Genomic DNA, 20,630 nt, shown 5'->3' on the forward strand with positions numbered 1-20,630 from the left:
AACGTTTTTAGTACACCCCACACATACTGCACACACAATTGAAATATATCTTTTTTGAAATTTGTGAATTTCTGCAATTGGCGCACACACTGAACCTTCACAAGGATAAGGCTAGACTTCCTCATTTTTAATTATGCACATGTTGAACCACTTTGTAACTTTAATTTGAACTTATAGGCTTTTTAGAAATGGGGTAAATCCTATTTCTAGAAACTTTTGAATTGCTTGTTTTTTTTAATTTCAACTGCTTGTTTTTCTATTTTTATCTTTTTGCAATTTCCACATGAATTACTCAAGTTTGTTCCATGGATTTGTCACATTTTCCCTTGTGATCTCCCGTTTTTTCTATTTTGAACTTATGTACATGCCATCAAATGAAATCAACAAACAGATTTCACATGTGTGGCCGGTAAGAAGCACGTACCCTGCTACTTCGTAGAACAAGTGTACTGGATCGCATATATCCAAAGGAAAAAACTTTTTTGCAAGTCATGTAAAAGTTAAAGCAGCAATATCAGCAGCACAGGGTGTGTAGTAGCCAGTGGCACCTTGTGGGCACAAGACAGCACGCACTACTTCTCATTCTATAATTACTGAACGTCACCAATAGAAATGTCTGAACTTCGACAACCATCAACTAATTTTGCCCAATTGAAAATGCTTCTTTTACACAAATTGCTGTAGCACACTCACACACATAGCACGCATGCACACATCCATGGCAGAGAAAGCCGACGGGGGAAAGAACCAAGACAAAATGTATGTACTCATAGTCATACCAACAACCATGTACATAGTAGCAGACCTGAAATATCATAGTTTCCAATGTAGAATAGTTGTAGTTTTTTTGTTGAACTGCTACTGAAGGACAACATAATAGGCTTATATTTGATGGGCAGCTGACAATATGACACAGCCGCTTTTACATTCCTCGCAGATTTGTGGATGGAACACCAGTGGCTCGGTGCTTGCAGGGGCTCGTTGCTGTAGGATGTGAGACATGCCAAACCCACATGTATTTTCTTCAGGATCTCTGGTGACAGGTTGTGAATTTCATGACCTTGACAATATGAACTTCAAACACACACTATAATAAAGCATCTGTCGAACAAGACTGCTCATAAAAAATAGACTACTAATACCAGATCCTAACGGATAATGAAATTAACAAATATACAAATACGAACAGGCTCGCGTGTATGTATCACAAAAAAATTATCAGACATGAGTCATCCAAACTTCTGAACTATCCTGAACTATATTATGTGAGCTTCGAGGTCTTGACAATATGAACTTCAAGAAGATACACTAGAATTGTACAATATGATTTTTTCGCGAAAGAGTTGCAAAAACGAACTTGATGTAGAGGTTTTCCCACAAGAACTGATATAATGCACATGTATGAATATTTGTTGCTCACAAAAATTTGGGCAAAGGACAAAAGTTGTTGCTAGTTATCAGAGACATAACCACAAACAATTGAGGGCATCAAATCAGCATAACTTTCACGAAACTTGTACAAAAAATTTATCCAAAGAAACAAGGGACTAGGGGACTAGCCGTTCTCTCTAGATGCAGCAATCACATGAGTGGATGCACAGAAATGGCAGAACCTGGACAGGGACTAGCAGTGTAGTTGGACTGATGTGAAGCCGTCCTAGGTGTGAGCCAGCCACCTCCTCTCAAGGTCCGAAGCATGGAGCCGGGCCAGCACCATCCTCGTGTGCGTGCGAGGGACGACCAGGGCGTGGAGGAGATGGGGGTGCAGGGTGTTGGGTTTGGGAGGAGCCACTAGGGGCGGCGTAGGATCTTGGTGGCAGGCGGCGGCTCGGGTTCTTGGAGGGCGGCGCTGGTGTTTGTTCCACAGGGCCGACGATGTCTTCAACGCGGGTGGAGGAGGTGATGCAGGGGCGGAGAGGGGTGGAGTTGTGTCGGAGACCCCTGGATGGCTGGGATTTGGGCGCTAATGTGGTGAACATCCATGAGCGCTGCGACGGTGGATCCCCATCGGGAGGAGGCTACGTAAGTGAGGGGGCGCAGGCTTGCTCGTCTTCAGTCGAGGACTGGCGGCGGTGCGCGGGATCCAGAGCCAAGCGTCGGCGCCCCGGATCCACGGCTCGCGGCGACACTCAAGGCCTGTGGGCGGTGGAGGTTTGGGGCAGCGGCGCGGCGCGCATCGCCGATGGGCGGCGGTGGGGGTTAGCCGGTGGGCGGCAGCGCGCAAGGCCGGCGAGGAGGGGCTACGAGATGCCGGCGGGCAGGGCGGCGCGGCACGGCAGGCAGGGGAGGGCGGCACGGTGGTTTGGTCGATGGGGATCGGGGGATGGTGAGGCGTCGTCGAGGGAGAGGAGAAGGTCGTGGGTGTGGTAGTGGGCCGTCCGGGGTGTGTTCAACGGGCCAGTTTTTCCTCTGTTTGCGATCTCAGGAAATCATATCGCGCCCTATATAGCGACGTTGTGATCAGAATAACTATTCTGATCCTGGGATCAGAATAGTGTTACTCTATATATATATATATATATATATATATATATATATATATATATATATATATTCATAAACACTATTCTGATCACGGGATCAGAATAATATTCCGATCACAACCCGAACTTCCCGAGTAACGCGCCTGACCTTCCCCGAGTACTAGGTTGAACTTCAGCTAAAAGGTGTCAAAATGGGGCTTGCGATATACCGTTGGAAAGCTATGAACACCAGTATCATGATCCAAGTTAATTTTTTGGCAAAATGTAAGCGGTTTAAGAGCAGTTTTGAAAACCGTTTTTTCTTCTTTCAAAAAACGTGAATCGTATTTTCGATCGCATTTTGTTTATCGGAATGAAGCAAATAATATGACGTTGGAAAGCTGCTGCAAAATCGCTCCTTCCACATGTTGAAAGTTTTATATAATTGCTTATGGTTAAAGCGTAATTTGGAAAATCGTAGAATTTCACAAACGGAACACCCGAGTTGGTATTTTCGATGTCATTTCTAAACGGCCAATCCAATTGAGGCAAATAATACGGCGTTGGAAAGCTTATGAAAATGCGCTACTTTTTCATGTTAAAAGTTGTTTCTAATTTTGAACCGTTTAAAAGTAATTTAGAAAACAGTACAAGTTCCACCGAGTTCATATTTTCGAGCTAATTTTTTAACCGTACATCCAAATGCAACAAATGATATGGCGTTGAAAATCTTGAAGAAATGCAAAACTTTTTTGTATATATTGTTTCTTCTAATCCATTACTGTTTTATGTCAGTTTTGAAAATGGCTAAAAATGTATTTTTGCCGTAATTTCTACAAACTGTATCAGAATGGGGCAAATAATATACTGCTGAAAAGCTATGGAAAATGCGAAACTTTTTCATGTTTATAGTTTTCTGTGATTCCTAGCCGTTTTTATGTAATTTCGAAAACAGAGAGATCACTCGTTCTGCATTTATTTCGAAACAGATTCTTCGAAAATGCACCGCGTGAAGAACCTGACCTTCTCGGCATGTGTACCTGAACTTCACTCTGTTTTTCACGTGCTTTTTTTGCCCGCAGCTCTACATCCACTGCTCGTAGCTCTCCATCCACTCACCGGAATTGAGCAAATATTATACCGGCGGAAAGCTGATGTAAACACGCAACTTTCCCGTGTTGATCATTTTTTCATACTCGCGACTATTTTAAAAGTTCTTCATCTCAAATTCATTCACTATAATAGTCGAACTTCCTGCTGTTTTCACGTTGAACTTATGTGACGTATTTTTGTTTGTAATTTTCTCATCCATTCGTCAGTGTTACACAAATGATATTCCTTTTGTAGAAATCTCTCTCATAATAATTTTTTTAACTTTCTCCAACCGAGGACTTGAAATTACACAAATAATATTCCTGCTGTTTTGAAGTAAATTATAAAATGACGAGATCATGATTTCTGCTTTCATCGTGAATGGAAAGCACTGAGTGAAGTAACTGGACTTCTCGGGCATGTCTGTTTGAACTTCACTCTATTTTGACGTGTTGTTTTTTGCACTGCTTGAAGTAGTTGAACTTCTGGGCATGTCTGTTTGAACTTCACTCCGTTTCAATTTATTGTATTTTTCTTATATGAAATACGCACCATGTAGCACGTGAACTTCTGGTTGTTATCACTTTGAACTTCTCTCTGGTTTGAGATAGTTATTTTAAAACATAAAAAACAAAAAAAAATTATGTATTTTGGACATCTAAATACACGGTAAAATTCTCACACAAGAATTTTTTGAATTTTTCCTCGCCGAGCACTTGAACTTCTAGCAACCTTTTTTTCGTTTATGAGTTGTTTTCAAAACTGCAAAAATGGCGTTGTGTTTTTTATTTTTGAAAAGGTAAATCCTAGGTTTTAATAAACTCCGAACTTCTGTGTTATTTCAATTTGAACTTCGCCTTTTTATATTTTGATTAAAGAATTGTATTCGATTTTTATATGAAAAAAATCGAGCATGGAAATACAAGGTGAACCTCTCTCACAAGAATTTTTGAACCTCCCCGGCTAGAGCACTTGAACTTCTTTCAACAAACCATTTAAGCTTTTAATTTTCTATACTTTTATTCTCATTTGAAATGCATCCCTTGCAGTAGTTGAACTTCTCGTTGTTTTCACCTTGAACTTCTTTAACGTATTTTTATTCAACCTCTCACAAGAATTTTTGAACTTTCTCGGGCTGAGCACTTGAACTTCTAGCAAAAAAACTTTTTAGCCTTTGCTTTTTTATTCTTTTTTCCATACAAAATGCACACTATGTAGTACGTGAACTTCTGGCAGTTATCAACCTGAACTTCTCTCGGTTACGTGAGAATATCTGAGTTTTTTCAACTTTTTGAACCTCTTTTGTGTATTTTCTAGAAACGTGAAAAATGGGAGTTTTTTTTAATAAATGTCAAACTTCTTCGTTATTTTAAACCGAACTTCTTGGTTTATTCATTAGTAACAGGAAAATTTTGAGTTTTTGCAATAAATATTGAACTGCTCTGTACTTTTAAATATATCTTCTTGGTTTTTCATGTACATTGTACTATTTTATTTTTTTAAAATTGAACTTCTTGGTTTTTTCAATTTGGATTTTCTTGGTGTTATTCATTAGTAACAGTTCAAGTCTTAGTTATGTGAAAAACACCAAACCGCCCAATTGGAATTTGTTTTTCTCATTTTATGTAAAATTAAAGGCAACAAAATCACACCGCACACACTTTTGCGCTTGCTTGTACATCCTGCATGCATTCGAGAACAAAACTGGGTTGCAAACATATGTCATTTATTTGTCCAATTTTTTTAGTAGAAAACCACAATCATCTGACCGAAGCACCATCTGTCGCATCCATATAATGAACTTATGTTTTTATTGTCATCTCAACTATGCAAATGTATGCACTAGAACTTCTTTAAATAACATGTTGACACGTACATAGACAAACAACACCCAAGTGCCGCAAATTCCACCCATCTACTGTAGCACAATAAACATCGTTTTCTTTCTTTTCTTCTATTCATGTAACTTCCTCGCGCAACTTCAGATACAAAAAAATGAAACAATATGAACCGGGCTCCTCTTAGCCTTTTTTTGTTATGAACAATAGAATTGAAAGATGTAAGTTTAGAACTGGTCCGTGTCACATGATAATAAAATGTATCTCTTTTCTGCGAACCAAATGTTTATTTATTCACCCTGTAGTAACATGTGTCCTTATCCTCTCGTACACCACACATTTCTTATCCACAACACGAGGCTCTTTGACCCTTTTACGTTCTTCTTATTTTCTGTCTTTTGCCATCTTTTCTTGGCACACCCTAATTGGTAGCAAGTTCAGAAAAAGAAAACTATAAAAAGGGAGCATGGCGCACAACTATTTTGGAGATGCGCCAGGGAAGCCGCCGAGCGCTGTGCACGGTATAGACGGAAGGTCGGAGAGTGGACCAAGGGAAGGTCGCTGGTGGAGAGAGAATATGGATTAGTAGTATAGGTCCCAGGTGACTAGAGCCATCTCCTTCCTGCTGCCAGGTCCAAGTCGCTGCGGGAGGCCGAAGCTACGGCGACATGGAAGCCTCTATGATGGGGACTGGAGCACCGGGAGTGACAATGCACAAATCATGCGGGCAGCAGAACATACACCTGAATTAAAAATTGCACTGTCTTTGCAACATCTCCCTAAACTAAAATCCCCTTTGGACTGTTGGGTTTCTTCTTCTGCTGGAGCAGCCGCTCGAGGACGGGCGGTGCAAGAGCTACCTGCAGTAGTGGGGCGACTAGTGCAGCATCGAGAGGTCAGAGGCGGTGGGGTTGGGGCTCATGGGTGCACAGGACACAGTGAATCCACGAGCATGTGCATAGTAGCGCTGGCGAGCAGGTGTGGAACATGGCCTGGTGCGCCATCTAGAGCTCGGCGACGGCACAAGGGATCCACTGCCGACGGCCATGGCAACAACCTAGAGAAGATACAGGCATGAAGGTCACATCATAGGCCTAGGGAAGGTCGTCGGTTAGGCTTGGGCAGGTCGCCGAGTGTGCTGTAGGAGACCCACGGCCACCACCTGGATGGACTTCTCGCGCGTGAGGCGTTGGACTACTCGCTCGAGATAGATTGTCGGGCCGTCGGCGCAAGCATGGCCAGATGCAAAACAGCGAGGAGGCACAGGTGGGGCAGAGTCGAGAGGTCGCGCCCATAGCAGTTGGCGGCCTTCCTCGTCCACGGCAAGCACCTGGATGACCCCGATCCAGATCCTCGTTGGGGAAGAACTAGGGGAGGAGCGGTGCAACATGGGGATGATGGAGCAGCGTTGGCCGGTGGTTGTCGGGAGACCTGACGGGGCAGCTATGCGCCGCGGGTAGGACGACGGCGCGCTGGGAGGATGGGAGGTTGTGCGCCGCGGGGCGGGGTGGGGCGCGCTAGGAGGCCTGGATGCGGCGCGATCCGGGGAGGGCGGCTGCGGTGGCGGGGCGATTTGGGAGGGGTGGCGGCAGCGGTGGGGCGGGGTGGTGGTGGCGGCGCGATCCTGGGAGGCCGGCTTCGGTGGCGGGGCGATTTGGGAGGGGTGGCGGCGGCGGTTCGGGAGGGCGTCGGGGATAGTGTGTGCGGTTTGGGGGAGCTCGGGAAGATCCACTTCGGGACTATATATAGGGTCATTGTGATCCAAATAACTATTCTGATCCCATGATCAGAATAGTGTTACTCTCTCTCTCTCTCTCTCTCTCTCTCTCTATATATATATATATATATATATATATAGACACACATTTCAATTTGATAGTACAAAATACATGCTACCATGTTTGCAGAGACCCATTTGAAATCATGTTCGTAGATGGCATAGAGACCCACTAACACCATGTGTGCTTTGAAAAAAAATCCATGTATCAATAGACTTGTTCATGGGCAAGCATGTATGACAACTTAAACATCAAAAGCAATTATCGTGAACAAAATTACCCGTTGCGCCAAATAGCACAAGGTCCCAGTTCAAACCCAGAGTTATCTACAAAAAAATGTTTTCCAATGTAGTAATTATTTGTATCTCTGTAGTTCTTAAAGATAAGAATGATTCTTTTAAAATATGTAATGTCATTTTCAGCCTACTAACATCAAGATGTAGTAAGGCGAGAGAAAATGTGATTGTAATTATCTTCTATTTATTTAAACGGTTGAGAACTTGAAGCAAAATGGAGCAAAAGCCCAATTAAACTAAGAACTTAAAGCCATTATTTTTCTCAACTTAGGGGTATATGATCTTGACATTGTACATAGAATTATTTGCGTATCAAAGCCATTATTTGGTGCTAATGTTTCTCCCTTATGTAACTTATCATTCACAATGTTAACATGGATAAGTAATACTCCTCCGTCACACAATGTACGATGTTTTTGCAAGCTATCATTTACACAAAGGATCTCCCAGAACCTATGGAATAAAATTGAGTATAGAACTTTTCTTAGAGCAAGAGTGTCATCCCCCAAAACCTTTGTGGTTGCATGAATGAAACTTAGGTGTTGTTTAGCGCCTACAACTACTAAAGGATCTGTTGGGCTGTGTCTTATCTATATTTCAGTGTGTGTGCGTGTGTGTGCTTATGGCCCATGTGGCCCATGTGGCCCATGTAACCCTGCAGCCTATATATGTGCTGCCCCCTTGTACAGGAAACCCTAACTCCAATAGAATACAATACCAGGCCATCTTTCTATCCCAGCCGCCACCCCTCTCTCCCCTGATTCTACATGGTGTCAGAGCTTGGGTTCCCAATCCTAGCAGTGGTGATGGTGGTTGGCTGGTTGTGATTGTCTGAGAGGAGAAGGCTTGTGTGGAAGAAGGAGAGGTGGAATCCCAGATCTGAGGGGAGGAGGTAGTAGAGAGGTGAAAGTGGGGAGCAGTGGTTGCTGGAGGTTGCTAGTGGTGTGATTCAAGATTGGAAAGATGGGGGACAACCAGGGGTTGGTAAAGGCGTTGGAGAAGCTAGCTGAGCTCATCACTGTCAAGGCAGAGGGTGTGGCTTCCCCAGGTGCGCTTGTTCTTCAGCCTGAGGTGATACAGAAAATAGAACTGATGCCAAATGAAATCAAGATGGAAGGGGTCACAAACTACCTAATCTGGTCCGGAAGGGCATTGCTAATATTGAGGACAAAGGGGCTGGAAGGCTATGTCAGAGGGGAAGTAGATGAACCGGTGAACAGGGCAAGTGAGGAGTGGAAGAAGTGGAGTGTCATTGACTCTCTGGTGGTGGCATGGCTGCTGAACTCCTTGACCCCATCCATTGCAGCAGCCGTGGAGACTCTTCCCCATGCAGCAGAGGTATGGAAAACCCTGGAAACATTGTACTCCAGGAAAGGGAACATAATGCTTATGGCACAGATTGAGGATAGAGTAAATGAGCTAAAACAAGGGGATAAGTCGGTGATGGAGTATGTAGCAGAATTGCAGCATTTGTGGGCTGACTTAGACCACTATGATCCACTGGAGTTACCACATTCAGAATGTATAGTTGCTACTAAGAAGTGGGTAGAGCGTAAGAGAGTGATGAAATTCTTGAAGGGACTTAGCTCAGAATTTGAAGGAAGGCTTGCTGGGTTGTTTCATCAGCCAAAGCTCCCCTCGCTTGAGGAGGCAGTTGCAGCAATGGCACAGGAGGAGGTCAGGTTGAAGTTGACCAGGACTGGAGAAGCGAATGCATCACGCTCAGCATTTACTGTGTTTGAATGGAAGGAGACAAGAGAGTGCTTCAACTGTGGAGAGAAAGGTCACATAAGCATCAATTGCACAGCACAACGCAGAGAAATACGTGGTAGGGGAAGAGGTTACAGCCGAGGTGGATACCGGGGAGTTAGAGGCAGAGGTAACTCGAGGGGTTCGAATTATTCCAGTGGCTTCAAAGCAAACTTGGCTAACTTGGCAACGCAAGAAGAAGGGACATCAACAACCTCTCAAGGGGAGTCGGAGAGTAGAAGCCAGGAGGACAACACCTTTGGGAACTTTGCCCACTTTGTCTACACAGGGGAAGGTAACTTTGCAAATGCGTCTATATCCACACATGATTTCCTTCCAGATTGGATATTAGATTCTGGAGCATCCAAGCATGTTGCGGGTACCTCAACTGAGTTTGAATCATATACTCAGTACCCAATTACACATTGTGAAACAATACAAACTGCTGATGGCACCTCACAACCGATTAAAGGAGTTGGATCAGTTCAATGTACACCCACTATTAAATTATCTGATGTATTGCATGTTCCAGCTTTTCCTGTGAACTTGCTTTCTCTAAGTGCTTTGATTGATCAGATAGATTGCCGAATAACTCTTGATAAGAAAATATGTTTGATTCAGGAGAGGATGACTGGAAGGAAACTTGGGACAGGAACCAGGCGTAGTGGATTGTGGTATATGGATCGTGATGTGTCTAGGTCTGGTGCTAGTCCTACTTTGGCTGTACTAGTTGGAGTAAGTGAGACAATGGCGATGATCCATCACTGTCGCATGGGGCATATGGCTTTTGATAAGATGAGTAAGATGTTTCCTGATGTAATGCGTGGAGTAGACAAGAGTAAGCTTGTGTGTGATGCATGTGAATATGCAAAGCACACAAGAATCTCATATTTGAGTAAGGGGCTAACGAGTATATCCCCGTTTATGCCGATTCACTCTGATGTGTGGACATGTCCTGTTGTTTCTGTTAGTGGAATGAAATATTTTGTGACATTTATAGATTGCCACACTCGCATGACTTGGGTGTACCTCATATGACATAAAGATGAGGTATTCCAATGTTTTCAGGAGTTTTATGCCTATGTGCGAAACCAATTTAATGTGCAGGTGCAGGTGATCAGATCTGACAATGGAACTGAATATGTAAACAAGCAATTTGGAGGTTTCCTGTCAGCACAAGGCATAATGCACCAAACATCATGTCCAGATACCCCTGCTCAGAATGGTGTTGCAGAAAGGAAAAACTGACACATTTTAGAAGTGGCTCGATCACTTATGTTCACCATGAATGTGCCAAAATTCTTGTGGAGTGAAGTTGTCATGACTGCAACGTTCCTGATCAACCGGATGCCTTCAAAAATGCTTGGTATGAAGTCCCCATGTGAGATGCTATTTTGGGAGAACAAATTCTCAGTTCCTCCGAAGTTATTTGGGTGCACCTGCTTCGTTAGAGATCACAGACCACCAGTGGGAAAGCTGGATCCACGAGTTGTAAAATGCATATTTGTTGGATATCCTGCAGGGCAGCGAGGCTATAAGTGTTGGAGTCCTGCTGAAAGGCACACATTTGTAAGTATGGATGTCACCTTTCGAGAATCTGAGCCTTTCTATGGTGAGAAGACAGATCTCAACACTTTATTCGAAGAACTTGACCACTCACAATCTATGCAGGGTAGTCAAGAGGGGGGGTGCAACTTGAGTGGTGAGTGCAGCACCAATGGCGACAAGGAGCAGCCTATAGCAACCCCGAAAATAGTGGGATCCTTCATTCCAGTTGTAGTTGATGGGGCTGAACAGCAGAGGTGGCAGAGACCAAATGAGGAAAGGAATCCTCAGGTGTATACAAGAAGGAAGAGAGTTGTGGAGGAACAAGTGCATGAGGAGCAGTCAAAAGAAACTATGGAACATGGGGTGCAGTCAGAAGAAACTCAAGCGACAGGAAGCTCATCTGAAGTGGAGTCATATGAGAATTCAAGTACTGAAGAAGCATCACCTAACCTGCCAATTGCTCTCAAGAAGGAAGTAGCAAGGAAAACTTTGAGCAAGGGCAATCTTGAGCATGACATCAGTAATTATGTCACCTATGAAGCCCTATCACCTTCATTTAGAGCATTTGTCGCGTCACTTCAAGCCATGATTGTTCCTAAAGACTGGAAAGAAGCAAGACAAGATCCAAAGTGGTGTGAAGCCATGAGGGAAGAGTTGGAGGCCCTGAGAAAGAACAAAACATGGGAGCTAGCGAACCTTCCATATGGGAAGAAGGCAGTCAGTTGTAAGTGGATCTTCACAGTGAAGCAGAATCCTGAGGGTAAGGTTGAGCGTTACAAGGCAAGACTAGTAGCCAGAGGGTACAGCCAAACGTATGGTATTGATTATGACGAAACATTTGCCCCAGTTGCAAAGATGAATACAGTGAGGATTCTAATCTCATGTGTAGCTAACTTTGGATGGCCACTAGACCAACTTGATGTAAAAAATGCCTTTTTACATGGAGATCTACAAGAGGAAGTCTACATGGAAATTCCTCCTGGACTTTCTACACCTGGGGCTGTTGGGAAGGTTTGTAGATTGAGAAAATCTCTTTACGGTTTGAAGCAATCGCCAAGGGCTTGGTTTGACCGGTTCAGGCAAGCAGTTTGCAGTATGGAGTATAAACAATGCAATGGAGATCACACTGTTTTCTATAAACATTCCAAGCAACAGATTACTATTCTTGCAGTATATGTGGATGACATCATAATAATGGGAGACAATGAAGAGGAGATTGGAAGACTAAAGAAATGCCTAGGCAAAGCATTTGAAGTTAAGGATCTTGGTCAGCTAAAATATTTCCTGGGTATCAAAGTTGCAAGATCAAAGAGGGGAATAGCGCTCTCTCAGCGGAAGTATGCCTTAGAGCTCCTAAGTGATATGGGAATGCTTGGATGTAGAGCAGCCCCAACTCCCATTGAACAAAATCACAAATTGACAGCACAAATGGGTGAACAAGTTAACAAAGCAAAATATCAACAATTGGTTGGCAAACTTCTGTACTTGTGTCACACTAGACCAGATATTACATATGCACTAAGTGTAGTAAGTAGATATATGCATGACCCCAGAAGTGGACACCTTGATGCAGTCTATAGAATCATGAGGTATCTAAAGGGCAGCCCTGGTATGGGACTCTGGTTCAAGAGTAATGGCCATTTGAATGTTGACGGTTATAGCGATGCTGATTGGGCTAGCTGTCTTGATGATAGACGATCAACCTCTGGCTATTGTGTGTTTGTCGGTGGAAATTTGGTATCATGGAGAAGCAAAAAACAACCGGTGGTGTCAAAATCAACTGCAGAAGCTGAGTATAGGGCAATGTCTCAAGGGCTGAGTGAGATGGTATGGGTAAGAGGCCTTCTGCTTGAGCTGAAAGTGCTCAGACAAGATCCTCTGAATGTGTGGTGTGACAACAAATCTGCAATCAGCATTGCTAATAATCCAGTGCAACATGACTGAACAAAACATGTGGAGATAGACAAATTCTTTATCAAAGAGAAACTGGATGCAGGAATCATCAGGATAACTCATGTGAGCTCTGGACAACAAGTCGCCGATTGTCTAACAAAAAGTTTGGGAACCAGGGAGAGCAATCTTGCTTGTGACAAGATGGGCATGATAGATATCTATCATCCCTCTTGAGGGGGAGTGTTGGGTTGTGTCTTATCTGTATTTCAGTGTGTGTGTGTGTGTGTGTGTGTGTGTGTGTGTGTGTGGCCCATGTGGCCCATGTAACCCTGCAGCCTATATATATGCTGCCCCCTTGTACAGGAAACCCTAACTCCAATAGAATACAATACCAGGCCATCTTTCTATCCCAGCCGCCACCCCTCTCTCCCCTCATTCTACAGGATCTCCCATAAACAGGGGGGAAAAGTTAACAAAACAACCAACAATACTGGTGCCAGGACTCGACAAACGAAATTCCACATGCTCAGGATCTTGACATCAATCGCCTGAGGTGTACCCACCCAGTCACCGCTTCAGTAATCCTTTTCTCAATGTTGCTTAGCCAGGAAACTTTTGCAAGGAACAGTTTTGCAAGGAACAACATTGCATGTAAATCACAAACATATATCTACTAAAAACTAGTGTTGTTTCCTCCCTGCTCATTTTGATTTGCTGTTAGTATCCAAGTAACAAAGAGATGTATGGTCAGTGGCATTTGGTTAGCCACTGACCCACAACTTGTTTAGTTCTCTGATCTAAACCCTCTCAGTAGCATACTCATCCAGAGGTACACCACAGCTCCAACTTGAGCAAATGAAACTGAGCTTATGCTTAAACGATGGAATGAGATGAAATAAAAGGGAGAGAAGTGAACATGAGGCTATAAGATGATCCCCAAGTTTCAACTTAGATGTCTGTTCCTGTTACATGAGATCTCCGTAAGTTATATATATATGCTACCAACTGTAGAAAACAAGTACTTATTATGTTGAAAAATTCAGTCCAACCATTCGTGTATATGGATTTTTTAATGACCATCAGGCAAGACACTTGCACTGCTGTATAATGGTATCATGTTTCAGGCAAGGGGCTAGATCTAACGGCTGCAGGAGGGGACAACACAGACACCATTTCCTTGCATCACGAATAAATGGGCCAAGGAGACACAAGCAACCCAGAGGCCACACTCGTATCAAAAAATAAGACGGTTAGCAGAGGGAAAAGAACTTCAAAAAGGAAACAAAAATAGGCAATCCAAAAGGAGAAAAATGACTGCATGTCACAAAGCAGTATATCACACATAGAAGAGCAAACAATAACTGATCCCGCGGAGAGCAAACAATAACTGAACAATATACACACATATAATAAGGTAGGGTTCACTTCATAATATAGGGGAGTTTTTTTTTTGTTTTGCTTTAACACAGCCACTCGAGCAGTCAAAGACTATAGTTTTAAAGCATGCATAATAAGAAGCATTCAGTTACAGGAAAGCGTTCATGAACCCACACTAGGCCGAGCTCCAAAAAACTCTCGCCGAGGCACTCGACCAGAACCATCCCCAGGATGCTCAAGCTCCACCCAGCAAGGGCAGAGCCATCTTCTACGACCTCACACAGGTGCAAAACGGATGGCAAAGCGCACTCGGCCACCACAGCCTCCAAAATGGGAATACAACCCAAACAAACGCACACATCTTGCTGGCATGCAAGAACGAAATATATAATAAAGTACACGACACCCGGCCATGTCCAGAACATACACTAAAACGATTAGGAGGCTATAGAACATGAAAGCACACACAGAAAGTAGAGCAGCAAGACAGACAGAGATCACAACAGCAAACCTTGACGCGGCCCAACAAGCAGAATGAAGATGCGGCGATGAGCTAAACGGAGATTCTGCACCAAATCAGCAAGATGGAACAACATGTAAAATAGAAAGGGAAACAATCAATATAGAACAACGGCATGCAAATGCAACTATATAGGAACTATAAAAAACAAACCAAGTGTACCGAAAGATAAAAAGATCACACGCCATCGTCAAATAACCAGTCCATAAAGATCATTAGTACATAAGAGATCAGAACACAGGAGAAAGCAACGAGCACTGAAAGCACACTGTGCTGCAACGGTATTCCAAAAGAGGCGCAACGATCGAAACAAAAGCATCAGCGTCAGCATATCCTCAATCCTCGTGCATTTCATCAAACACCTAACAGGCATGCACCGATAGAGAAGCAGAGGAGGCGCGCACTAACCTGGACAGCAAGGACAGAATGACCCAGGCTCCTACGAAGGAGCCAACGCGAAATCCAACAAAGCTGCGCATGAAGGGAGCAAATAGAAACAGACCAGATCAGCAAATCGTTGAAACAACGAACAACGGCAGGAAAGAACCGGAGGAGCAGAATAGAAAGAACCTCAACCAACAGCACCAATGGAGGAACGGATGGCCATGGTACAGAGCTGGAGGACAGGGCGTTCGAACAAGACGGAGCGAGGCGACGAAGAGAGCGTGCAGCGAGTGGGCGAAGCGAGCGTGCACAGAATGAGAAGCAGAAGAAGAAGAAATGGGGGAAATCGAGGAGAAAAGGAGGCCCTTGCCCACCGCAACGACACGCCCAACTCGCACAGAGCGGCACTGGAACCCACGAAGCAGACACCGACACGCAGCATGCGTGGGTCCAGAGCCCACCGTCAGTGACAGCGGCGAACAGGCGTAGGGCACGCAGCAGCCTGGCCATGGCAGGCGTACGCGACGCGGCAGCGGCCCCACGGAGTGACACACGCACGCCCACCGCGCCCCGGCTGCGCATCGGATATAGTAGCATGGTACCCAGCAAGCCACAACCCAGAATACGCGGGCGAATCACAGACCAGCGGGCCCATGCTGGCTCGGTGCCCACAATCAGCAGAGTGCAAACCCAATCGAGCCACCAACCCAAACAGAAAAACCACCCACCCGAGATGGGCGACGGGTCAAAGCGAACACAGGGAAAATAAAAAGTTGATTCCCAATGACGAGCGGGGTCAAGCGAAGCGGGACCCAAGAAGCAGCGGCTAAGTGACCCACCGATAGAGAGGAACACGCCCACAAAGGGTAACAAACGACCCAAAGGAAAAGCAGTTTGACCAGTATCACGAAGCGACGCGGCATGGCGATGGCGCCCGCTCCATACGCGCGCCACGGTCAGCAGAATCCCATACGTGAGCCGATCCAGACACGGGTGGCCGCTCGCACACAAAAAACCACAGCCACGATACTGACACGCAGGACCAAGGAGAAAGCAGGCCCACCTACAGCGGGCGAGCAGGAACCACAGACGGGGCAACCGGGAAACGCGCAACGCCCACAACGCACGTCCGCCCGTGACGATCACACACGCGACGCGGCAGGATCGGCCGCCCAGCACCCGAAAAAGGCTCACCCAGCCAATCTAATGACGGCATGTACAATGGTGGCATATGGATACATATGCCCCATAACAAAAAGTTATTTGAGATACCTACATTTTTTCCCGATGCAAGCTACCACTAGTGGGCCTCATTAAGAAATAGAAAATATAGACTTTTGTACACATGCATCTCTACTTTTCACTCCAACCTTTTCAGCTTTTGTCACCGGACCACACTTTTTCTCTTCAAGCACCCGCCTCCTGGAGAGGATCCAACTTCTGTATCCGAACCTACTTTATGTCATATCTGATCCTACATGGCATGCGAGGCATCACCTTAAGGCTATGCATTGTACATGCCCTGAGAGACCGAGCTCACAGGTCATGGGCATCATGAACTCACCCCGCGGTCAAAACAAAAACAGCCGAAGATCCAACGTCAACGAATGAAGAAAACTACTGTTTGACCAACATCCAACGACCAAAACTAAAGCAAATCGAGGGACAACCGTGGAGACAAGTTGGCTAGCCTCATTATATGTTAAAATAAAGATGAAGATCTAAAAGTTATTGATGTGTCTCCTATTAAATCCTGGTTTTGCAATATGAATCTTGGTAACGATGGGACTGGAGATGAGTCAACTTTAGTTAGAAGGCATCCCAAAAAATTGGAGTTTTTAGATCTTGATGCAAAAATTGGTAAAAGTGGGATTGAAGAAGTTAAAACTTTAGATAGCAATGAACTCACTTGTCGGTGTACAAAAGTAGGGGCTCTCCTTTTGATCCCTTTACTTGTGCACGGGCTGTCAGAGCCACGCGCCGCGGCCACACTTAGCAAGGCAGAGGAGGGAGGCCGGAGAAAAGCCGAAGCACAAGACAACCAAGGCAACGCCAAAACCAGAGACGCGAAGAGCAAGAGGGCGAGGTGGGCTCCCCCGGCAAGACCCTTGCCGGGGCGACCTCCGCAGCCCCGACAAGAGCCTTGTCGGGGCAGCTTGCCTGACGCCAACGGAGTGAGCCACCCGTGAGCCCAAGGGTTCCAACACCGCCAATAACTTCATTGGAACCAGGGCTCGGGAGGCACCTCCGTAGTGGCATGCAGATCTTCGTCAAGATCATGAACATGTGTGATCAGATGAGGACCAGAAGACGGCGACCCTCGGCAGGATTCCAGCCGAGGGAATTCACAAGACCCCTGGCAAGAGCCTTGTCGGGGACAACTGCAACGCCACGGCAAGACCCTTGCCGGGCCCCCGGCAAGACCCTTGCCGAAGGCATCAGCAGGTCCACTGAAGGAAATATGCCCTAGAGGCAATAATAAAGTTATTATTTATTTCCTTATAATCATGATAAATGTTTATTATTCATGCTAGAATTATATTAACCGGAAACATAATACATGTGTGAATACATAGACAAACAAAGTGTCACTAGTATGCCTCTACTTGACTAGCTCGTTAATCAAAGATGGTTATGTTTCCTGACCATGAACAAGGAGTTGTTATTTGATTAACGAGGTCACATCATTAGTAGAATGATCTGATTGACATGACCCATTCCATTAGCTTAGCACCCGATCGTTTAGTATGTTGCTATTGCTTTCTTCATGACTTATACATGTTCCTATGACTATGCGATTACGCAACTCCCGTTTGCCGGAGGAACACTTTGGGTGCTACCAAACGTCACAACGTAACTGGGTGATTATAAAGGAGCATTACAGGTGTCTCCAAAGGTAGATGTTGGGTTGGCGTATTTCGAGATTAGGATTTGTCACTCCGATTGTCGGAGAGGTATCTCTGGGCCCTCTCGGTAATACACATCACATAAGCCTTGCAAGCATTACAACTAATATGTTAGTTGTGAGATGATGTATTACAGAACGAGTAAAGAGACTTGCTGGTAACGAGATTGAACTAGGTATTGGATACCGACAATCGAATCTCGGGCAAGTAACATACCGATGACAAAGGGAACAACGTATGTTGTTATGCGGTCTGACCGATAAAGATCTTCGTAGAATATGTAGGAGCCAATATGGGCATCCAGGTCCCGCTATTGGTTATTGACTGGAGACGTGTCTCGGTCATGTCTACATTGTTCTCGAACCCGTAGGGTCCGCACGCTTAAGGTTACGATGACAGTTACATTATGAGTTTATGCATTTTGATGTACCGAAGGTTGTTCGGAGTCCCGGATGTGATCACGGACATGACGAGGAGTCTCGAAATGGTCGAGACGTAAAGATTGATATATTGGAAGCCTATGTTTGGATATCGGAAGTGTTCCGGGTGAAATCGGGATTTTACCGGGTTACCGGGAGGTTACCGGAACCCCCCGGGAGCCATATGGGCCTTCATGGGCCTTAGTGGAAAGGAGAAAGGGGCAGCCCAAGGGGGCTGCGCGCCTCCCCCCTTCCCCTAGTCCTATTAGTACTAGGAGAGGTGGCCGGCCACCCCTCTCCCTCTTTCCCCCTTTGGGGAATCCTAGTTGGAATAGGATTAGGGGGGAGTCCTACTCCCGGAAGGAGTAGGACTCCTCCTGCGCCCTCTCCTCCTGGCCGGCGCCCCCTCCCCCCTTGGCTCCTTTATATACTGAGGCAAAGGCACCCCAAAAACACACAAGTTGATCCACGTGATCTATTCCTTAGCCGTGTGCGGTGCCCCCTGCCACCATATTCCTCGATAATACTGTAGCGGAGTTTAGGCGAAGCCCTGCTGCTGTAGTTCATCAAGATCGTCACCACGCCGTCATGCTGACGGAACTCTTCCCCGACAGTTTGCTGGATCGGAGTCCGGGGATCGTCATCGAGCTAAATGTGTGCTCGAACTCTGAGGTGTCGTAGTTTCGGTGCTTGATCGGTTGGATCGTGAAGACGTACGACTACTTCCTCTACGTCGTGTCATCGCTTCCGCAGTCGGTCTGCGTTGGGTACGTAGACAACACTCTCCCCCTCGTTGCTATGCATCACATGATCTTGCGTGTGCGTAGGAAATTTTTTGAAATTACTACGAAACCCAACAGTGGTATCAGAGCCTAGGTTATTTATGTTGATGTTATATGCACGAGTAGAACACAAGTGAGTTGTGGACGATACATGTCATACTGCCTACCAGCATGTCATACTTTGGTTCGGCGGTATTGTTGGACTAGACGACCCGGACCAAACTTACGCGTACGCTTACGCGAGACCGGTTCCCTCGACGTGCTTTGCACAGAGATGGCTTGCGGGCGACTGTCTCTCCAACTTTAGTTGAACCAAATATGGCTACGCCCGGTCCTTGCGAAGGTTAAAACGGAGTCTATTTGACAAACTATCATTGTGGTTTTGATGCGTAGGTGAGATTGGTTCTTACTTAAGCCCGTAGCAGCCACGTAAAACTTGCAACAACAAAGTAGAGGACGTCTAACTTGTTTTTGCAGGGCATGTTGTGATGTGATATGGTCAAGGCATGATGCTAAATTTTATTGTATGAGATGATCATGTTTTTTAACCGAGTTATCGGCAACTGGCAGGAGCCATATAGTTGTCGCTTTATTGTATGCAATGCAATCGCGATGTAATGCTTTACTTTATTACTAAACGGTAGTGATAGTCGTGGAAGCATAAGATTGGAGAGACGACAACGATGCTACGATGGAGATCAAGGTGTCGCGCCGGTGATGATGGTGATCATGAAGGTGCTTCGGAGATGGAGATCACAAGCACAAGATGATGATGGCCATATCATATCACTTATATTGATTGCATGTGATGTTTATCTTTTTATGCATCTTATCTTGCTTTGATTGACGGTAGCATTATAAGATGATCTCTCACTAAATTATCAAGAAGTGTTCTCCCTAAGTATGCACCGTTGCCAAAGTTCGTCATGCCCAGACACCATATGATGATCGGGTGTGATAAGCTCTACGTCCATCTACAATGGGTGCAAGCCAGTTTTGCACAAGCAGAATACTCAGGTTAAACTTGACGAGCCTAGCATATGCAGATATGGCCTCGGAACACGGAGACCGAAAGGTCGAGCATGAATCATATAGTAGATATGATCAACATAATGATGTTCACCATTGAAAACTACTCCATCTCACGTGATGATCGGTTATGGTTTAGTTGATTTGGATCACGTAATCACTTAGAGGATTAGAGGGATGTCTATCTAAGTGGGAGTTCTTTAAGTAATATGATTAATTGAACTTTAATTTATCATGAACTTAGTCCTGATAGTATTTTTCAAATTATGTTGTAGATCAATAGCTCGCGTTGTTGCTTCCTTGTGTTTATTTTGATATGTTCCTAGAGAAAATTGTGTTGAAAGATGTTAGTAGCAATGATGCGGATTGGATCCATGATCTGAGGTTTATCCTCATTGCTGCACAGAAGAATTATGTCCTTGATGCACCACTAGGTGACAGACCTATTGCAGGAGCAGATGCAGACGTTATGAACGTTTGGCTAGCTCAATATGATGACTACTTGATAGTTTAGTGCACCATGCTTAATGGCTTAGAATCGGGAATTCAAAGACGTT

The 20,630-nt window shown here is 44.9% G+C and overlaps 1 protein-coding gene across 3 annotated transcripts; it reads right to left on the reverse strand.

Moving 5' to 3' along the window:
• Window positions 1-631: 631 nt before the first annotated feature.
• LOC123111583 (uncharacterized) lies at window positions 632-15,487 on the reverse strand. 3 transcript variants are annotated; one of them, XM_044532390.1, is made up of 4 exons: window positions 15,124-15,487; window positions 14,962-15,024; window positions 14,545-14,599; window positions 632-1,033 (listed from the first exon to the last, which is right to left on the reverse strand). In XM_044532390.1, the coding sequence occupies exons 1-4, from the start codon at window positions 15,445-15,447 to the stop codon at window positions 774-776; spliced, it is 702 nt and encodes a 233-aa protein (XP_044388325.1). In that variant the 5' UTR covers window positions 15,448-15,487; the 3' UTR covers window positions 632-773. The 3 variants fall into 3 exon arrangements, with proteins under 3 accessions (XP_044388325.1, XP_044388328.1, XP_044388326.1); XM_044532393.1 differs by lacking the exon at window positions 632-1,033 and adding an exon at window positions 12,489-13,618; XM_044532391.1 differs by lacking the exon at window positions 632-1,033 and adding an exon at window positions 12,489-13,884.
• Between the last annotated feature and the right edge of the window lie 5,143 nt (window positions 15,488-20,630).

Source organism: Triticum aestivum, chromosome 5B (assembly GCF_018294505.1).
Source record: "Triticum aestivum cultivar Chinese Spring chromosome 5B, IWGSC CS RefSeq v2.1, whole genome shotgun sequence".
Taxonomy (NCBI): domain Eukaryota; kingdom Viridiplantae; phylum Streptophyta; class Magnoliopsida; order Poales; family Poaceae; genus Triticum; species Triticum aestivum.